Here is a 21081-nt window from a genome sequence, read left to right as displayed (position 1 = left end):
TAATATTTTCTTCATTTATTTATTTTCATTTATCTTTTTGATACACAATACCCTTTTGGGTCAACTTAATGGTTGCACTATGTTCCACCACTTTAAGAGAAATGAATTTGTTGTGTTTTCAGATTCAAGAGATTATAAGCTAGGTGCAACTTTTTGGGGTTTTGCATAAAATGTTTTTCGACTTTTGTGTATAATAAATTTGTTTATGAATAAAGATTGATCTGTTGATAGTTGATAGATAGTTGAATAATACATTCAAATACGATTTTCAAAAAAAATAAATTAATTAATAAATAAAAAACTGGGGAAGATAAATGCAAAAAAAATGTTCACATAGGAAACTATTAACATGACTATATGCATGAAACCATTCAGAAAAATTTGGGCACAAATGGGTTAAGCAAAAACGTCTCAGGTTACACATGTAACCATGGTTCCTTGAGAATAGGGAACGAGACGCTGCATCCTCTAGAGGGAGCTATGGGAACGCTGTCAGCATTGCCAGTGTCTGAAGCATGAATGAAAAAATGACAATGAACTTGACATTGGCAGGCGGAAGCCTATGACGTAAGCTAATGAGTGACTGCGGATATAAAAGGTCACTTGTAGAACACATTATCCTCTTTTTTGTCTGAGGAGACACGGCATGATGCCGAAGCATGGCACAGAGACGCAGCATCTCATTCCCTATTCTCAGGGAACCATGGTTACATGCGTAACCTGAGGCATTCCCTTTCGAAAGGGAACTCCACGCTGCGTCCTCTAGAGGGCGCTATGGAAACGGTATACCAATGCCACCATGCAGAGGGAAAAGTGCCTAGGTAACCATTTCCCCAAGTCAGGACTTTAGGAACAGCATCCCTACTAGCGAACGCTAGGCTTTACGGCAGGCTTACGCTCAATCATCATAGACTAACTCACCGTCCAAGTCTGGAGCTCTAAGAGTGGAGGTCTCAGTATTTAACGAATCTCTAAAGTGAGAGGAGACCCAAGTACACACTCCACGCCAGCGGCAGGTAGTGACTACTGCCTAGGCGGAGCTCTGGGGAGCGGAGGCTTCAGCAAAATGACTCTCTAAAATGAGAGGAAACCTACGACGCTCAGCCCTGCAGGGGAGCTCTTACGAGTGGAGGCCTCAGCATAACAGCCTGACTACACTCAGTGCTAAAGACAGTCAGCGAGGCTCACAGAAAAAGGAGGCTACATACCAATAGTACTGTTCTAAGCAGAGCTCTGGGGAGCAGAGGCTGCAGCAGCATGACTCCCCTAACAGAGAGGAAGTCAACAGGAGCACCCTGCTCACCATAACCCTCGATGCTGAGGGGAGCGATGCTCCAAGTGTGTTAGTAGGGACACACTGGTTGAGTGGACCCCAAGGTACCGGGGAGTCTAACCAACTCAGAGAAAGGAAATGTAGCTAATACGCGTAACCCTTACCGTACAGGATTCCAGACAGTGCACAGAGTCTGCGTGCGCCCTGACCCCTTATGTGGATTTTAGAAGTGTACAAAGGTTCTAGCTTGCACAATTACCACTATGTGGATTTTAGACTGTGCACAGCTCTGGGGAGCGGAGGCTTCAGCAGAATGACTCTCAAAATGAGAGGAAGCCTACCATGCTTAACCCTCTTAGAGAAGCTCTTAGGAGTGGAGGCCTGAGCATGACAACTCTCTAGAGTGAGAGGAGGCCTGACAACACTCAACACAAAAGACAGTTGGCGAGGCTCACAAAAGAGGAGCCTGCCTACCAATATTACAGTCCAAGCGGAGCTAAGGAGAGCGGAGGCTTCACAGGATGACTCTCTACATGAGAGGAAACCTACCATGCTCAATCCTGGTAGGGGAGCTCTTAAGAGTGGAGGCCTCAGCCTAGCCACACTCAACGTCAAAGGCAGTAGTGAGGTCTCTACTGCCTAAGCGGAGCTCTGAAGAGCGAAGGCTTCAGCAGGATGACTCTCTTAAACGAGAGGAAGCCTAACACTCAACCCTCCTAGAGAAGCTCTTAAGAGTGGAGGCCTCAGCATGACGACTCTCTAGAACGAGAGGAGACCTGACTACACTCAGTGCTAAAGACAGTTAGTGAGGCTCCCCAAAGAAGAGGAGCCTACCTACAAAAATTACTGTCCAAGCGGAGCTATGGAGAGTGGAGGCTTCAGCAGAATGACTCTCTTAAATTAGAGGAAACCTACGCACTCAATCCTAGTTTGAGCTTTTAAGAGTGAAGGCCTCAGCATAACGACACTCTAAAACGAGAAGAGACCTAGTCATACTCAGCGTCAAAGGCAGTTAGTGAGGCTCAGTAGAAGAGCCTACACCCCTATACTGCCTAGGCGGAGCTCTGGGGAGCGGAGGATTCAGCAGAATGATTCTCTAAAATGAGAAGAAACCTACAACGCTCAACCCTGGCAGGGAAGCTCTTAAGAGTGGAGGTCTCAGCATAACGACTCTCTAAAGCGAGAGGAGACCTGGCTACACTCAGCGCCAGAGGAAGTAAGCGAGGCTCAAAAAAGAGCCTACAAACTCATATCACTGCCCCTGACGGAGCTCTAAAGAGCGAAGGCTTCAGCAGGATGACTCTCTTAAACGAGAGGAAGCCTAACACTAAACCCTCCTAGAGAAGCTCTTAAGAGTGGAGGCCTCAGCATGACGACTCTCTAGAACGAGAGGAGACCTGACTACACTCAGCACTAAAGACAGTTAGTGAGGCTCCCCAAAGAAGAGGAGCCTACCTACAAAAAGTACTGTCCTAGCGGAGCTATGGAGAGTGGAGGCTTCAGCAGAATGATTCTCTTAAATGAGAGGAAACCTACACACTCAATCCTAGTTTGAGCTCTTAAGAGTGGAGGCCTCAGCATAACGACTCTCTAAAATGAGAGGAGACCTAGCCACACTCAGCATCAAAGGCAGTTAGTGAGGCTCAGTAGAAGAGCCTACACCCCTATACTGCCTAGGCGGAGCTCTGGGGAGCGGAGGATTCAGCAGAATGACTCTCTAAATGAGAGGAAACCTAACAAAGCTCAACCCTGGCAGGGGAGCTCTTAAGAGTGGAGGTCTCAGCATAACGACTCTCTAAAGCGAGAGGAGACCTGGCTACACTCAGCGCCGGAGGCAGTAAGCAAGGCTCAAAGAAAGAGCCTACAAACTCAATCACTGCCCATGACGGAGCTCTTAAGAGCGAAGGCTTCAGCAGGATGACACTCTAAAACGAGGGGAAGCCAAGCACTCAACCCTCTTAGAGAAGCTCTTAAGAGTGGAGGCCTCAGCATGACGACCCTCAGGAGCAAGAGGAGACCTGACAACACTCAGAGCTAAAGACAGTTAGTGAGGCTCACAAAAAAAGGAGCCTACAAACCAATAGTGCTGTCTAAGCGGAGCTATGGAGAGTGGAGGCTTCAGCAGGATAACACTCTTAAACGAGAGGAAGCCTACCAACACCCAACCTAGTTGAGGAGCTCTTAAGAGTGGAGGTCTCAACGTAACGTCTCTCTAAACGAGAGAGAACCTGACTACTCAATGCTAGACGCAGTTAGTGAGGCTCACATAGAGCCTACATACTAATAGTTCTGTCTAAGCAGCTCCACAGAGCTCCGTTGAGAGAACCAGGAACTGTGATCTCAGCCTAGCCCCCTCAAGAACCGCTGATCAGGGAGGCTCACAGAGAGCCTCACAACCTGGGATGAGAAGATGAGGAGGCTCAGAGGAGGCTCAAACAAGAGCCTAACAACTCAAAAAAACTTGCCTTTTTTTTTCCAAGTCAGGAGCCTCCTTCACCAATAATGTAGATAACCCACATTATACACCGTTCCTATTCTATAAATCTATACAAAAGGAATTATGGAAGAAAAAAGCATTCCACGTCAGATTCCTTCCATGCCCCGCCTACAATACCCGTGATCGGCCTGATTAACTGCCTCGGCAGCCGCGAGACCCGAAACGCGGGTGAGAGGCGCTAAATTTTCAAAAGAATCAGGCATTCTCAATGCAATCACCTCTCGCAGCGTGGCTATCTCCCCTGAGAGCCGTACATTCTGATCAAACACTTAATTCCCTCAAGAATCAGGCGAGAACAGAAACCGCCGTGAATGCATTGCATTAAGCTTGTTTAACTCCACAGAGAGGCGAACATGCTCGTGCAAATGCTGGCAAAAACTCGAGTACAGACCTCTGCTCTAGTAGTTCCGCGAATGCAACAGTGAGTGCATCTTACTCCCTCGTGAGTCAAACGCACATGCTTAGTACACAAGGCTTGAAGACAAAAAAGAGGATGTGTTCTACAAGTGCCCTTTTATATCCGCAGTCACTCATTAGCTTACGTCATAAGCTTCCGCCTGCCAATGTCAAGTTCATTGTCGTTTTTTCATTCATGCTTCAGACACCGGCAACGCTGACAGCGTTCCCATAGCGCCCCCTAGAGGATGCAGCGTGGAGTTCCCTTTCGAAAGGGAACCACTATTTTAAGTGTAATATTTCAGAATATTATTATTTTTACTGTTTTTTTAGCAAATAAATTCAGTTTTCAGCCTTAATTTTTTTTTTTTATCATAAACAGTTGACCAATATTGCTGAACTGTCTCATCAAGTCCCGCCTTCTGCGATTTGATTGGCTATTTCAAACATTTTGACATTGACGAGCACTTTCAAACTGCTGCACTGAGCCAGAACGCGCTAAATTAATTAGAATTTTTGACTCAAGTGGGCTATTTGTCTGGGCCGATGGCAGGATATAGGCAATGTACATTTACTATAATTCATTTTTTATATATATTTACGCAATGGGCCGGCCCACATTGTATAGCGGCCCACCGGGAAAACTCCCGGTCCTCCAGATGGTCAGTCCGCCAAGTGGCTACTGTCATTATTCTGGTTTATGACATCAGATCCAGAAGAGCTGAACAAGATCAAGCACAAATTCACACATCAGAAGTCTAAATGATGATGTTATTTCTAATTTAACTATTTTATATTTGTCATTTAGTAATCTTGTTTTAATTTTACAGGCTTTATTCATCTGCTGGTATTGATGCGGTTCATTCTCAAATGCTCATATATCAAATGCAAGCATCGTGATAAATACTGAAGATTAGCAAAAATCGCAATGCTCACATTAGAGCCAGTAACAGGCTTTCTTTTATGTGTGTGTGTGTGTGTGTGTGTGTGTGTGTGTGTGTGTGTGTGTGTGTGTGTGTGTGTGTGTATTTTTTTCTTCATTGACCTTATTTTGTCTTTTGCAGCAGAATATTATTAACTTCAAATTCAAAGATTAAAAGTATTTTAGTGATCAAACCAACATCAAGTGATTTTAAAATGTTAATATGTGATAAACTCTGTTCTGAAGATGTGTTTGGTCAGGAAATTAAGTTAGTGAAACCGGGAAATTCAGTCACTCTGAACTCTTGTCTTACTGAAATGAAGGATGATGATGAGATTCAGTGGAGGTTTGGATATGAAAACACTTTAATAGCTGAAATCAATAAACGTGTCGACAACCTGACTGTAAATGATGATGTTCTTGATGAGAGATTCAGAGATAGACTGAAGCTGAACAATCAAACTGGATCTCTGACCATCACAAACATCACAACTGAACATGTTGGACTTTATGTAATTGAGAGCAAGAGTGTGAGGAAGAGTTTCTTTCTTACTATCATTGGTGAGTTAAATTAAGTTCTATATTTTAATTGTAAGACCAAAATTCCTGAAAAGACTGAACATAAGATTGTCCACAAAAACAGATAGCATTAAAACAACAAAGCTACAAATCTCGAGAAGAGATCACCAATAAGGGACACAGAAAGTCATTTGAAACCTTCTAACTGAAAGACCGTGAATGAACGGAGCATGCAGGTGCTTCTCAATGAATTAGAATGTTGTGGAAAAGTTCATTTATTTCAGTCATTCAACTCAAATTGTGAAACTGGTGTTTTAAATCAATTCAATGCAGAACAGACTGAAGTAGTTTAAGTCTTTGGTTCTTTTAATTTTGATGACTTTGGCTCACATTTAAAAAAAAACCACCAATTCACTATCTCAACAAATTAGAATATGTTGACATGCCAATCAGCTAATTAACTCAAAACACCTGCAAAGGTTTCCTGAACCTTCAAAATTGTCTCTCAGTTTGGTTCACAAGGCTACACAATCATGGGGAAGACTGCTGATCTGACAGTTGTCCAGAAGACAATCGTTGACACCCTTCACAAGGAGGGCAAGCCACAAACATTCATTGCCAAAGAAGCTGGCTGTTCACAGAGTGCTGTATCCAAGCATGTTAACAGAAAGTTGAGTGGAAGAAAAAAGTGTGGAAGAAAAAGATGCACAACCAGCCGAGAGAACCGCAGCTTTATGAGGATTGTGAAGCAAAATCAATTCAAGAATTTGAGTGAACTTCACAAGGAATGGACTGAGGCTGGGGTCAAGGCATCAAGAGCCACCACACACAGATGTGTCAAGGAATTTAGCTACAGTTGTCATTTTCCTCTTGTTAAGCCAGTCTTACCTGGGCTAAGGAGAAGAAGACCTGGACTGTTGCCCAGAGGTCCAAAGTCCTCTTTTAAGATGAGAACAGGTTTTGTATTTCATTTGGAAACCAAGGGTCCTAGAGTCTTGAGGAAGGGTGGAGAAGCTCATAGCCCAAGTTGCTTGAAGTCCAGCATTAAATTTCCACTGTCTGTGATGATTTGGGGTGCAATGTCATCTGCTGGTGTTGGTCCAATGTGTTTTTTGAAATCCAAGTCATTGTACCCCTTTACCAAGAAATGTTGTAGCACTTCATGCTTCCTTCTGCTGACCAGCTTTTTGAAGATGCTGATTTCATTTTCCAGCAGGATTTGGCACCTGCCCACACTGCCAAAAGCACCAAAAGTTGGTTAAATGACCATGGTGTTGGTGTGCTTGACTGGCCAGCAAACTCACCAGACCTGAACCCCATAGAGAATCTATGGCAGGGATAGGCAACTCCGGTCCTGGAGGGCCACTATCCTGCTTCAGCCCTCATAAAAACTCACCTGCCTGTATCTATCTAGTAATCCCGAAAACACTGATTGCCTTGTTCAGGTGTGTTTAATTAGGGTTGGAGCTAAACTCTGCAGGACAGTGGCCCTCGAGGACCGAAGTTGCCTATCCCTGATCTATGGGGTATTGTCAAGGGAAAAATGAGAAACAAGAGACCAAACAATGCGAGCTGAAGGCCACTGTCAAAGAAACCTGGGCTTCCATACCACCTCAGCAGTGCCACAAACTGATCACCTCCATGCCACGCCAAATTGAGGCAGTAAAAGTAAAAGGAGCCCCTACCAAGTATTGAGTACATGTACAGCAAATGAACATACTCCCCAGAAGGCCAACAGTTCACTAAAATGTTTTATGAAGTATTCTAATTTGCTGAGATAGGGAATTGGTGGGTTTTTGTTAAATGTGAGGCAAAATCATCACAATTAAAAGAACCAAAGACTTAAACTATTTAAACTACTTCAGTCTGTGTGCATTGAATTAATTTAATACACAAGTTTCACAATTTGAGTTAAATTACTGAAATAAATGAACTTTTCCACGACATTCTCATTTATTTACAAAGCACCTGTGTGGCACATCATCTGTGCACCTAAATAAACAAATGATCAAAGAGTAAGGGAATACTAGAATAATCAAATATCGAAATTAATAACATTCTGTGTTTTAGAGTCATTTGAAATTGGCGTCAGATTAAATTCAAAACTGAAATCAAATTGAAGTTAAATTAATACAAATTAAGTGAACTTTGCTAAGCTCAAGTAAAATACCTTCATGCAGAATACTGTTGGATTCAGTTGTTGGGTCAATGATTGATCCTTAAATCAGCACAAACATGCAGTTATTAATCCAAACACCATTTATGTTCTTTTATATAATTCATTTCAAATTTACACTTCAAAAGTTTTACTTTAGTAAACCATCAGATAAGACTCTGAATCTGTGATGAACCCTGTTTCTGTTTGTTCTCTGTGTGTTTTTGATAATGCAGATGAAATATCAACGAAGGAGGGAGATTCAGTCACTATAAACTCTGGTCTTACTGAAATAATGGACGACAAGATTCAGTGGAGGTTTAGAAGTGAAAACACTTTAATAGCTGAAATCAATAAACAGGCTGACAGATTCACTGTATATTATGATGTTCTTGATGGGAGATTCAGAGACAGACTGAAGCTGAACAAACAAATTGGATCTCTGACCATCACAAACACCACAACTCAACATGCTGGAGCTTATGAACTAGATATCAACAATGTGAGAAAGAGGTTCCTTCTCCCTGTCTATGGTGAGTTAAATATTTGTTCCACCTGTTTTATTTTTTTCATCACCAGATACAATATTATTCTGCACACTGTTTTGCTTTTTTCTGTCTGTTCTGTTGTTTTATATTATTATTCTTTTGGAGATTACATTTAAAACTAATTACTTAAATAAACAAACATGAAGGATTTAAATTGTATTACTCTGTGACAACCCCTTTTCTGTTTGTTTCTACATGTGTGTGTGTTTGATACAGATGAAATATCAGTGAAGGAGGGAGATTCACTCACTCTCAACTCTGGTCATACTGAAATAACAAAGGGTGAAATGTTTGTGTGGTTGTATATGAATCAAATTACTTTTATAGCTGGAATCAAAGCATGGGTCAACAATATCACTGTGTATGATTATGTTCTTGATGGTAGATTCAGAGACATAGTGAAGCTAAACAATCAAACTGGATCTCTGACCATCACAAACACCACAACTGAAGATACTGGACGTTATGTACTCCTGATAGAGAGAGGACCGATAATTCGGTTATTAAAAGCTCTCAGTGTTTCTGTCTATGCTGAGTAGAGAGCCGATTCAAAAGAGCTGAACAAGAGCAAGCACATATTCACACATCAGAAACCTAAAGAATGATGTTATTTCTTAGATTATTTATATTTATCCTCTGATATTGATGTGGTTAATTTCCAAATGCTCATATATGCTCAAAGTATCAAATGTAAGTGTTTGTCATGGTCAATAATGACGATTACCAAAGATGCTCGCAATCAGTAATTTTACATATTTGATTTAAAATGTTCCTCTCTTGCAGTGTTATTATGTTATGAGTTATGCCAAGAGTCTCTCCATGTTTTTTACTTGACTTGACTTTAACTTTATTAATCCCCGAAGGGAAATTTAGATGTCACAGCAGCACAACCATGCAATGAATAATTTAAAACCACTTTAAAACAACATTCACAAACAACATAAAAACTTGTTCTCCAGTATCAAGTTGCAAAGCATTGTAATTATATACAAAAACATAAATCCTAAAAAGTATGTCATCTTAAATAACATTGATTATACAACCTAATTGCCGTTGGGAAAAAAAGACTGTGTTTTACATTTATTATGTCGAGCACCTCCTGCAGGAATACACAGGTTCAGCAGTACATATGTGTCAGGGGAAAAACACGGATTCCATTTGCAGGTTCAACTCAAATTTATTTAAAATTTCAAACACCACTCGGCTGGGCAGATATTAGAGGAAGGATGATGGGAACAGTCCAAACAAGCCTCCAGTCCCTCCACTAGGCAGAGAAGATAATGATGATCAGCGCACACAGTCCCAGCGTCAGTGCTGACACAACGTCAGAGTGGAGTGAGAACAGCTCACAGACTCCAGGTGTCAGTACTGACACAACATCAGAGTGGAGAGGGAAGAGCTCACAGAGTCCAAGCGTCGGAACTGACGCAACGTCAGAGCAGAGAGTTCCTTGTAGAGCGCGCCGAGGAGGGGCAGGAGTGGAGAAGCCACAAAACACAGTTCTGGTAATGTCAGGGCAGGAACTAGGGAACAGAAGTCTGGTGAAACGAGAGGCTGAGAGCAAGCAGAAGAGAAGACAAACTGAAAAGATACAAGATTTTATTAATTGAGAAAGTCAATGTTTATTTATCATGCATATTTATTCATAAGTTTATTCATAAGAGAGAAGATTTTCCACCAACATTACAACACTTCTTTACTTTTATTTCAGATACTCATATCCATCAAACAAGGCATAGAGAAATAAATCTTGTCTTACCGTTCTCTAGAACTTCAGGTCATAAAACTGACCTCAGCTTTAGGGGTCCTCAACTATGGAGTAAATTAAGTTTGTCCCTAAGATCCATGTTTTCTTTGCTTGTCTTTAAAAAACAGTTGAAAGATTTTTTGATTTTACAATGACAGTTTTTGTTATAGTAATCTGCAGTATACTATAGTTTTGCTGACCCTCATATGCTACTCTTTACTTTTGATTCTCCTTTACTATTTCCCTTAAACATCTGGAACTTTAAGTTACTTTCATTAGGATAATCATGCTTCTGAAAATGTTTTTCCCCTCTCTTTTTTAGTAGTCAACTTATTTGTCTGCGTGCCTTTTTGTTTATTCATGTAAGTGGAGTGGAACTCTGTATAAACCCAATTGGGTTTCGTTCCCCTCCTTGTACTGTATCCATGTGATATCTGTGCAGAACAAATAAATAAATAAAAAATAAATAAAACACTAAACTGCACTTTGAGCCTATGAAAACACAGCAAGACAAAACACGATAAGACTGGGAGTAGGTCACAAACAAAGTGTGGCATGTTCACAGCACAACGGTCAGACACAAGACTACAAGACACAAGAGGAACTTAAAAAGAGGGAGAATTTACGAATAAACAAGTCACAGGTGTGACGGCAGCTGAAGTAGTACATAAGATAATGACGGGGAGAGAACCACGAAGACAATGTGCACATGGCGAACTGTCAAAACAAAAAACAACAACAACCTGCTGATCAAACCGAAGTCATGACAGTACCTCCCCCCCAGGAACACCACCTGGCGCACCAAGGAGGGACTCATCTCGTCGCCATCGGAAGTCCTCAACCAGAGTCTTATCCAGAATATCCCGGCCCAGTGTCCAACTCCTCTCCTCCGGACTGTAACCCTCCCAGTCGACCAAGCGTGTAAGGAAGCTTGAGCCGCACTGACACTGGACTTAGAACCTTGGTGATACGATAGGGTCCAATGAACCTGGGTGCCAGTAGGCACCCGGAGAGGCAGGTGCTTCGTGGAAAGCCATACTTTCTGACCACACATGTACTGAGGAGCAGGAGTCCTGTGACGATCAGCCGCTGCTTTGGCCCTTCTGGAAGCCCGAGCCAAGACCTCCTTAGCCCTCCTCCAGGTGCAGCGACACCGATGGACGAAGGCCAAGGCAGACGGGACTGCACCTTCGGGTTCCTGAGAAGGGAAAAGAGGTGGTTGATAACCCATGGAACATTGAAAGGGAGACATACCTGTCACGCTACAGGAAGGGTATTGTGGGAATATTCGACCTGGGAATCGCTGACGGATGGCGGCCAGCGATCGCCGAACCCCTGGATGACAGGCTACTCTAGATTCGTGACCGCACCGGAGGACCTCAGCTGGCACAAACAACCGACTCGCCAGACAACCCCTTGGGACCTCCCCCTCCCGCATGGCTCTCCCACCCGCTGCTCGATATCCCAAGAGAGGGATCCCACCACCACCCCCTTGGGGATAACGGTGTCAGGAGCCACATCCCTCCCAGGACTCTCGAACAGATGAGAAAGGGCATCAGGCTTTGTGTTCTTGGAACCTGGCTGATACGAGAGGGAGAAGTTAAACTGCCCATTTCCCAGTAGGCCTGCCGAGCATTCAACCTCTTGGCCGAATGGATATATTCCAGGTTTTTATGATCCGTCCAAACCAAGAAGGGCTGTGCTGCTCCCTCCAACTAATGGAGCCAGCAGCTCCCTGTTACCTATGTCATAATTTCGTTCTGCAGGGCCCAGGCGGTGAGAGAAAAAGGCACAGGGGTGCACCTTCTCATCTCTGGGGGACCGTCGGGACAGAACTGCTCCTACCCCGACCTCCAAGGCATCCACCTCAACAATAAACTGCCATTCAGGTTCTGGAAGACAGAGAACAGGAGCAGAGATGAAACGGGACTTAAGAACATCAAAGGCCTCCTGAGCCTGAGAATTCCACCTGAACGGTACCTCGGGTGATGTGAGTGCTGTTAAGTGTGCAGCAACCAGGCTGAAGTTCCGGATGAATCGGAACGAAAATGCTACTCTAAAGTTATGGTTTATTAACGTCTACACCTACCACAACCCTAAACCTACCCTTACAGTAATGCATATACAGTAATTATGTGTTATATTCACGGTTGTAGCTAGAAGGGATAAAGATACAGAAAACCAACAATATATTTTTTTTCTACCAATTAGATTGTGTTTTTATTCAATTCTACACCTAACCCAACCCTAAACCTACCCTTACAGTAATGCAGGTACATTAAATATTGTTGTTTAGCATGAGAAAAAGGATGAGTAGGACAAAATGTCAGGACAGCAGTCCGGATTCAGCACTAAGACTTACATTTCATTTGGGAAATCCTGACTCTCTGTGGTCATTAAAAATCCCATGGCACTTCTCGTAAAGAGTAGGGGTGTAACCCCGGTGTCCTGGCCAAATTGCCCCCTTGGCCTTTGTCAATCATGGCCTCCTAATAATCCCCAACCACTTGATTGCTCTGTCTTTCTCTCCTCTCCACCTGTAGCTGGTGTGTGGTGAGCGCACAGGCGCCGTTGTCCTGTGGCTGCCGTCGCATCATCCAAGTGGATGCTGCACACTGGTGGTGGTTGAGGAGAGAACCCCCCACATGATTGTAAAGCGCTTTGGGTGTACAACAATACACAATAAAGCGCTATATAAATGCATCATTCATTCATTCATTCAAATCCAGTATATACGTTTTTAAATACTGAATGAGGTTTGTTTTTACTATTTACTATTTTACTATTTAACTTTCAAATTTAACACTATTTTTAAACATGCGCATCCTCACTGCATTAACATAATTGTGGGTGGGACCAACATAAACTGGCCAATCATTATTTTGTATGGTAAGCACCTATAGGAAGAGGGAAAATTAATAAACTGCCAGTAAATGAACATGAAAGCTCACGTTAAATATATTTTAAAGCACATATATGAAGTTATAGTGAAACTATAAATTATAGTGAAACTATACATTTATAATATATTATCTTTTGATAAAAAAAACCTTCATCTGGAAAATTACCAGCTTCTCATTGGGTGAGCCACAGCCCGTAGCTTCAACACTGGTTCCCTCCTGGTGGAATGACCTGCCAAACTCAATCCGAGCAGCTGAGTCACTGCTCTTTTGTTGATTTTGATTGCTTCCATTGTCCTCATTTGTAAGTAACTTTTTTTGTTTATATATTAAATATTTTTATATATAATATAAAATATAAGAATATAAATATATAAATGTATATACATGTAAATATTTTCAATAAAATACAGTATATATATATATATATAAATATATATATATATATATATATATATATATATATATATATATATATACTGTATTTTATTGACTATTTACATGTATATACATTTATATATTTATATTCTTATATTTTATATTATATATAAAAATATTTAATATATAAACAAAAAAAGTTACTAATATTGATATTAATAATATTAATAATATTGTGAAATATTATTACAACTTAAAATAATAGTTTTCGATTTGAATATACTTTAAAAAAAGAATTTATTCCTGTGATGCAAAGCATCATTACTCCAGCCTTCAGTGTCACATGTAACATCCAGTCTATCACATGATAATTTAGAAATCATTCTAATATTCTGATTTATTATGAGTGTTGGAAACAGTTCTGCTGTCTAATATATTTGATGAATAAAAGGTTAAAAAGAACTGCATTTATTCAAAATATAAAAAAAAATTCTAATAATATATATTCTAATAATATATTTTCTTTACTATCACTTTTTATCAATTTAACACATCCTTGCTGAATAAAAGTATTGATTTTATTTAAAAAAAAGAAAGAAAGAAAAAAATTACTGACCCCAAATTACTGACCAGTAGTGTATATTGTTATAACAAAATATTTATATTTTAAAAACATAGCTTCTTTTTTTATTATTTATTTATTTTTTTTATTCATCAAAGTATCCTAAAAAAGTATCACGTTCTGAAAAAATATTAAGCAGCAGAACTGTTTCCAACTTTGATAATGAATCATCATATTAGAATGATTTCTAAAGGATCATGTGATAATGATCCTAAAAATTCAGCTTTGCATCACAGAAATAAATGTATTTATTATAAATTTATTATAAATTTATTATATATTTATTATATATAAGTATATTTATAATAAAATAAAAATATAACATATTTTTCTTAAATATAAACATTCATGCGTGTGTATTTATATATACATAATAAATATACACAGTACATACACATATTATATTTTTGTTATGGAAAATGTATTGTTTTAATTTTCCTGTCATTATCACAGAAATCTGCGATGCCCACAGAAAATTCTCATAGGGCCCCAAATGACCAAACTGCTATGGGCCGCACATGGGTTTAGTGTGGGTTTCCTACAGAAAACCTGCAGTGGGCCCGCGCAGGCATGTTTGCTGGGCAGCCATAGACGGGGACCCGCCTGATTCCCTCAGGGAGAACCTCCGTTATTTATTATGTTTTACACCTGCAGAGTAAGATGATTTAAGTATTTTCAGACTTTTGTAAAACACTTAAAAACGCAGGTGTGGACAGAGACACATTACCAAGACTGTTCGTTTTTGCTCATTTCACACTGGTTTTGATTTAAACTTTGACTTAAATTGCTTCAGACAAGCTGTTTGCTGATCGTCTGAACTTTGCCTGTTCCTTTTGTGTTTGAAAGCGTAAGATCAACAAAACCTTGTTTATTTTCTGTGATGTAAAAGAGGATGGACTTCTATAAGTAAACTGAGATGAAGGTTAGGGGAGTATTCGCACACAATCAGATAAATATCACAGTTCACTTGTGTTTAAGACATTCTAAGGGATAATATTGTCAGCTTTTCAGTGAACCGATGAGGAAAATGGCAATCACATTAGTTTTGTTCTGTTTGTGTTTCTGGCGTCTAGATGGTGAGTTTGAAATGTGTTTTTACGGCTTTTTTAGTGGTTAGATTAGTCAGAGATGATTTATATTCACTGTTATTCTCATATTGAGGGGACTGGTCTGTGTGTTTTTTTGTTTTTTTTCATCTCTGCAGGTTGGATTTAACCATCATCATATTAGGAAATATTATATATGTGTGTGTGATTTATTTTTTTTTTTCATTGACCATATTTTGTCTTTTGCTGCAGAATATTATTAACTTCAGATTCAAAGATTAAAAGTATTTTAGTGATCAAACCAACATCAAGTGATTTTAAAATGTTAATATGTGATAAACTGTTCTGCAGATGTGTTCGGTCAGGAAACTAAGTTTGTGAAACCGGGAAATTCAGTCACTCTGAACTCTGGTCTTACTGAAATAATGGATAATGATGTGGTTCGTTGGAGGCATGGACCTGGGAACACTTTATTGGCTGAAATCAATAAACAGACCGACAGAATAACTGTATATGATGATGTTCTTGATGGGAGATTCAGAGACAGACTGAAGCTGGACAATCAAACTGGATCTCTGACCATCACAGACCCCAGACATGAACATGCTGGAGTTTATGAACTGGAGGGAAAAAGTTTGAGGAAGAGTTTCTCTCTTGTTATCATTGGTGAGTTAAATTAAGTTTAATATTTTAATTGTAAGACCAAAATTCCTGAAAAGACTGAACACAAGATTGTCCACAAAAACAGATACCATGCAATAAAACATCAAAGCTACAAATCTCAAGAAGAGATCACCAATAAAGTACACAGAAAGTCATTTGAATCCTTCAAACTGAAGGACCGTAAATGAACGGAGCATATGGCACATCATCTGTGCACCTAAATAAACAAATAATCAAAGAGTTAGGGAATACTAGAATAATCAAATATCTAAATTATTAACAAAATGATCAATATTATTATCATTCTGTGTTTTAGAGTCATTTGAAATTGCCGTCAGATTAAATTCAAAACTGAAATCAAACTGAAGCAAAATTAATACAAATTAAGTGAACTTTGCTGGAGCTCAAGTAAAAGATCTTCATGCAGAATACTGTTGGATTCAGGTTGTTGGGTCAACTGATTGATCCTTAAATCAGCACAAACATGCAGTTATTAATCCAAACACCATTTCTGTTCTTTTATATAATTCATTTCAAATTTACACTTCAAAAGTTTTACTTCAGTAAACCATCAGATAAGACTCTGAATCTGTGATGAACCCTGTTTCTGTTTGTTCTCTGTGTGTTTTTGATAATGCAGATGAAATATCAATGAAGGAGGGAGATTCACTCACTCTCAACTCTGGTCTTACTGAAATAAAGGATGACGAGATTCAGTGGAAGTTAGTACTTGAAGACATTTTAATAGCTAAAATAAAAAAACAGACCAACAACATGACTGTATATGATGATGTTCTTGATGGGAGATTCAGAAACAGACTGAAGCTGGACAATCAAACTGGATCTCTGACCATCACAAACACCACAACTCAACATGCTGGAGCTTATGAATTATTGATCAACAATGTGAGAAAGCGTTTCTTTCTTGCTGTCTATGGTGAGTTAAATATTTGTTCCACCTGTTTTATTTTTTTCATCACCAGATACAATATTATTCCGCACACTGTTTTGCTTTTTTCTGTCTGTTCTGTTGTTTTATATTATTATTCTTTTGGAGATTACATTTAAAACTAATTACTTAAGTAAACAAACATGAAGGATTTAAATTCTATTACTCTGTGACAACCCCTTTTCTGTTTGTTCTCCATGTGTGTTTGATACAGATGAAATATCAGTGAAGGAGGGAGATTCACTCAATCTCAACTCTGGTCGTACTGAAATATCAAAGGGTGAAATGTTTGTGTGGTTGTATTTGAATGAAATTGGTTTTATAGCTGGAATCAAAGCATGGGACGACAATATCCCGGAGTATGATGATGTTCTTGATGGTAGATTCAGAGACAGAGTGAAGCTGAACAATCAAACTGGATCTCTGACCATCACAAACACCACAACTGAAGATTCTGGACGTTATATACTCATGATAGAAAGAGGACCGATAATTCGGTTATTGAAAGCTCTCAGAGTTTCTGTCTATGCTGAGTAGAGAGCCGATTCAAAAGAACTGAACAAGAGCAAGCACATATACACATCAGAAACCTAAAGAATGATGTTATTTCTTAGATTATTTATATTTATCCTCTGATATTGATGTGTTTAATTTTCAAATGCTCATATATGCTCAAAGTATCAAATGTAAGTGTTTGTCATGGTCAATAATGAAGATTACCAAAGATGCTCGCATTCAGTAATTTTTCATATTTGATTTAAAATGTTCCTCTCTTGCAGTGTTATTATTGTACACATTCAGTTTGAAGGCTTTGTTTATATGTCTGTCAGATTAGACGCACAGATCTCACTTTTCTGTCCATTTGTCATCAGAATTTGCTTGCCTTTACCAATAAAGTGTTCTCACTCTGAGATTCTCACTTTTCTGTCTGTTTGTCATCTGTATTTGCTTGCCTTTACCAATAAAGTTTTCTCACTCTAAGGTCCAAGAGTCTCTCCATGTTTTATTACATTCATTATGTCGAGCACCTCATGGAGGAATACAGAGGTTCAGCAGTGCATATAAAGTTTTATTCATTATTCATTATTCATTTAGTCATTATAAAAACATCATATTTAACATTATATGTAAATATTTACATTATTATTAAGCTTATACTGATGAAACATCATTTTTACTTTTCGTTACTATTAAAGTAACGTTTTTACGTTTAGTGCCATGTTGAATTTTTTAAAAAAATCTAAAATTACGGGATTAAAATCGTAATATTTCGAGAATAAAATAGAAATTACGAGAATAAAGTCGAAATACTACAAGAATAAAGTCGAAATATTATGAGAATAAAGTTGAAATGTTTCAAGAATAAAGTCAAAATGTTTTGAGAATAAAGTCGCCATGTTTCGAGAATAAAATGTAAAATTAAATATTATTTCCAAGAATACCGTCCCACAAGGTAACCCTATTAAAAAAGGGTTAAATAAGAGAGCTACAGTGCCCCCCAAAGGAATGTCAATTGGGTGTGTGAGCTGATGTTAAGATAAAAAGTTGTTCCTGTTCAGTCTGTTAATAAATATAATAGTCTTGATATTAAGCTCTTTCCGCAAGTCATTAAAATAGACTCTTCCTCATCCCAGTAAGATGATGAGGCCACTCGGACGCAGCAAAATTCAAATCAATCCCGGTGGCCTGACAACTTCTCCCAGCGCTCCAGGCCATTTGCATGAGCAATAAAGGCTATAATCTCAAAATATTATAACTTTATTTTCTACTATTTAAATTCTTGAAACATTTCAACTTTATTCTCGTAATATTTCGACTTTAGTATCAAAATACTTTGACTTTAGTCTCAAAATATTTCGACTTTATTCTCATAATTTCGACTTTATTCTCGAAATATTACAACTTTTTTTTTTTGTTTTTTTTACGTGGCACTAAAATGCCGTTGTAGTAAAGGGATTGATTACGACAGTCAGAAAAGAGAAAGATGTCAAATTCACATTCACTCCTTCAGAACACACCCTCACAGCAGTGTTTACTAGCTTTTCATTTGTAATGTAATGCCAAGGCAATATAACACAATGTATAGTGTTATAAATATTCTTTTTAAAATGTAAATAAGACACACTTTGACAGTTTAAGCCCATCATAATTTTAGAAAACACTGATGCAGGCATGTACATGCCTCGCTTTCTCCGAAAGATTGAGGTAAACTCATATGTGCTTTGATTAGAGTTTTTAAAAGAATTGTTTTGCTCAGATTTACCAAGATACCAAAATCTGTAATCGATATTTAATCACCTCCTTATGAACTCAAGCATTTCTCATCAACACCAAATCTGGACAGCTCACAACTGTAGACACTGATATCTAATCTAACATTATGCAACATTTCACTCATGAAGAGCCAGATCACTTTAAAATGTAAGATCAGCAAAAGCTGATTTTCATAACTTCCTCTAATAAAGGAAACTGTGATAGAGTTTGAATCCTGTTAAGAGAAGATTCAACCAGATAAATATCACAGTTTAGCCGTGAGTGTTTTCAGACATTTTCAGTGAACTGATGAAGAAAATATTTCTCAAACTAGATTTGTTCTGTTTGTGATTCTGGCATCTGAATGGTGAGTTAAAATTTTATTTAATAGCTTAAGGTGCTTCAGGTACTGTTTAATTAATTTAATTTAAAGCGGCAGACGCGTGTGCACTTAGAATGAACAGACGATATCGTTCACTGGTGAGGATGCTAATATCGTTATCTTTATAGTTATAGTAGACTTCGATCTATTCCTCCCCCAAAGGCCATCAGAGAAACTCTGAAATCAGTCTGAGAGGAGAAACAATTGAGATAAGAAATGAAGAACAAACGAGCTGAAAATGATGTAATTGATCTACAGGAAGCTGAGGCCTACTGGAGCTCAAAGTGTGAAGTGTGATAGAAACTGCTAGATCAGGGGTCAGCAACCTACTGCACATGTTGCCAACAGTGGCACGCAGAGGGATATTTACTGGCACTTGAGTAATAGAGAAAACTGCATTACGACGTACATTTTGAGGTAATAATTTCTCATAGTAACAGCTTGTTAGGAGCTGTAAATATCTGTATTATTAAATTTTGAGAGTTAACGTTGAAAGAGAGCAAGGAAAGATGTAGCTGCAAATCATTTAATATTGGTCAACCATTTTATAATTTAAATGTTAAATGACCGAAAGCTTTATCCAGTGATGCAATCTACTTTTTCCCCCTTAAATATGGCCATTTTGAGAGAGAGAGATTGAAGTTGCTTGTGTATCTGCGTCTGTTACTCTGTACAAACAATTAAACCTCCCTTCCCCTTCAAAACGAGTCTTCTCTTCCGGTCACGAGCTATGGCGCAAGGGCGGAGCTAGTGACGTGAGGGCTAAACTCTGAGGGAAAAACTGAAGCTGATGCTTCACTTTATAGAAATCAATGCATCGACCAGTGCTGACACAAGCCATGGGGGAGTACACTACCCTTAAAAATCGAAAGGATATTAGAATATAACCACAACATTACTCTTAGGACATCGCAAACTATTTTTTTATGAAAATGACTTAATCTGATGGAGGACGCAGTCAGTCATTCAGTCAGACTCCCTCCCCACCCGGATAGACATTACAGTAGAGAAAAAATGCTACTTCTGTTTTATGGTGTCTTTAAAAAAAGGGGTGGGCAGTATTGGAACAGTGGTTAACCACAAAAATTAAAAATGGCACGTCATGCCGAAAAGGTTGCCGAGCTCTGTGCTGGATGGTCACGTGTATTAACACTTATAGTTATTTTAGATGTTGGTCATTTCATTTCACCACAGAGAAGCTTCACATCAGTGCATCAGTCATTTCTTTGAAGAGTTTGTCTATTTGTATTTGTAGACTGAAACCTTTGAAGATGTTTCACCGATATTGGTTCTGTTTGTGTTTGTGGCGTCTGGTTGGTGAGTTTAAATGTGTTTTTATAACTTCAGTTGTTTCTGTTCTGGTACCATGTAATACAATATTTTTAATTCAGGTATGAATACTCACCAAGAGTGGAATTTTGACATAATTTTGTGTGTATTTGGCCATATAAACTGCAGAGAACTGAATTCAGTGCACTGAGTTTTTTTCTGCTGCTCAGTGCACTTCATAACATTCAGCATGTTATATGTATGTAACAATCTTGATTGTTCCCTGCTATCTACACAGCTTAAAACATTAGGTGTGTGCTCTAGGCAGACCGTTCAGTGTATGACATTTCACTAAGGGCTGTGCGATTAATTGTAATTGATTTTTGATTTAGATTATGGATTTGAATGATTATGAAAACTAGATAATGGAGGTAAAATGAAACTGGTTGACTAGGAGAGTATTAATTTTGTTTGTTTGATGGTGATCTGGTGCTGGAATGTGTTGTTTCTGAAATCATACCGAATCCTTGTTGCCACTGTGATATAGTGAAGGAAGGGAATA

The 21081-nt window shown here is 38.9% G+C and overlaps 1 protein-coding gene across 1 annotated transcript; it reads left to right on the top strand.

Moving 5' to 3' along the window:
- Positions 1-14849: 14849 nt before the first annotated feature.
- On the top strand, positions 14850-17534 carry LOC122134475. Its single transcript, XM_042748732.1, has 4 exons — positions 14850-15033; positions 15355-15669; positions 16307-16603; positions 16830-17534. Exons 1-4 carry the CDS (start codon positions 14976-14978, stop codon positions 17150-17152), a joined length of 993 nt encoding a protein of 330 aa, XP_042604666.1. The 5' UTR covers positions 14850-14975; the 3' UTR covers positions 17153-17534.
- The last annotated feature ends 3547 nt before the right edge of the window (positions 17535-21081 follow it).

This window comes from Cyprinus carpio, chromosome B22 (genome assembly GCF_018340385.1).
Source record: "Cyprinus carpio isolate SPL01 chromosome B22, ASM1834038v1, whole genome shotgun sequence".
NCBI lineage: Eukaryota > Metazoa > Chordata > Actinopteri > Cypriniformes > Cyprinidae > Cyprinus > Cyprinus carpio.
The sequence above is the reverse complement of the archived record's forward strand: the minus strand, read 5'-3'. Positions and strand labels throughout refer to the sequence as shown.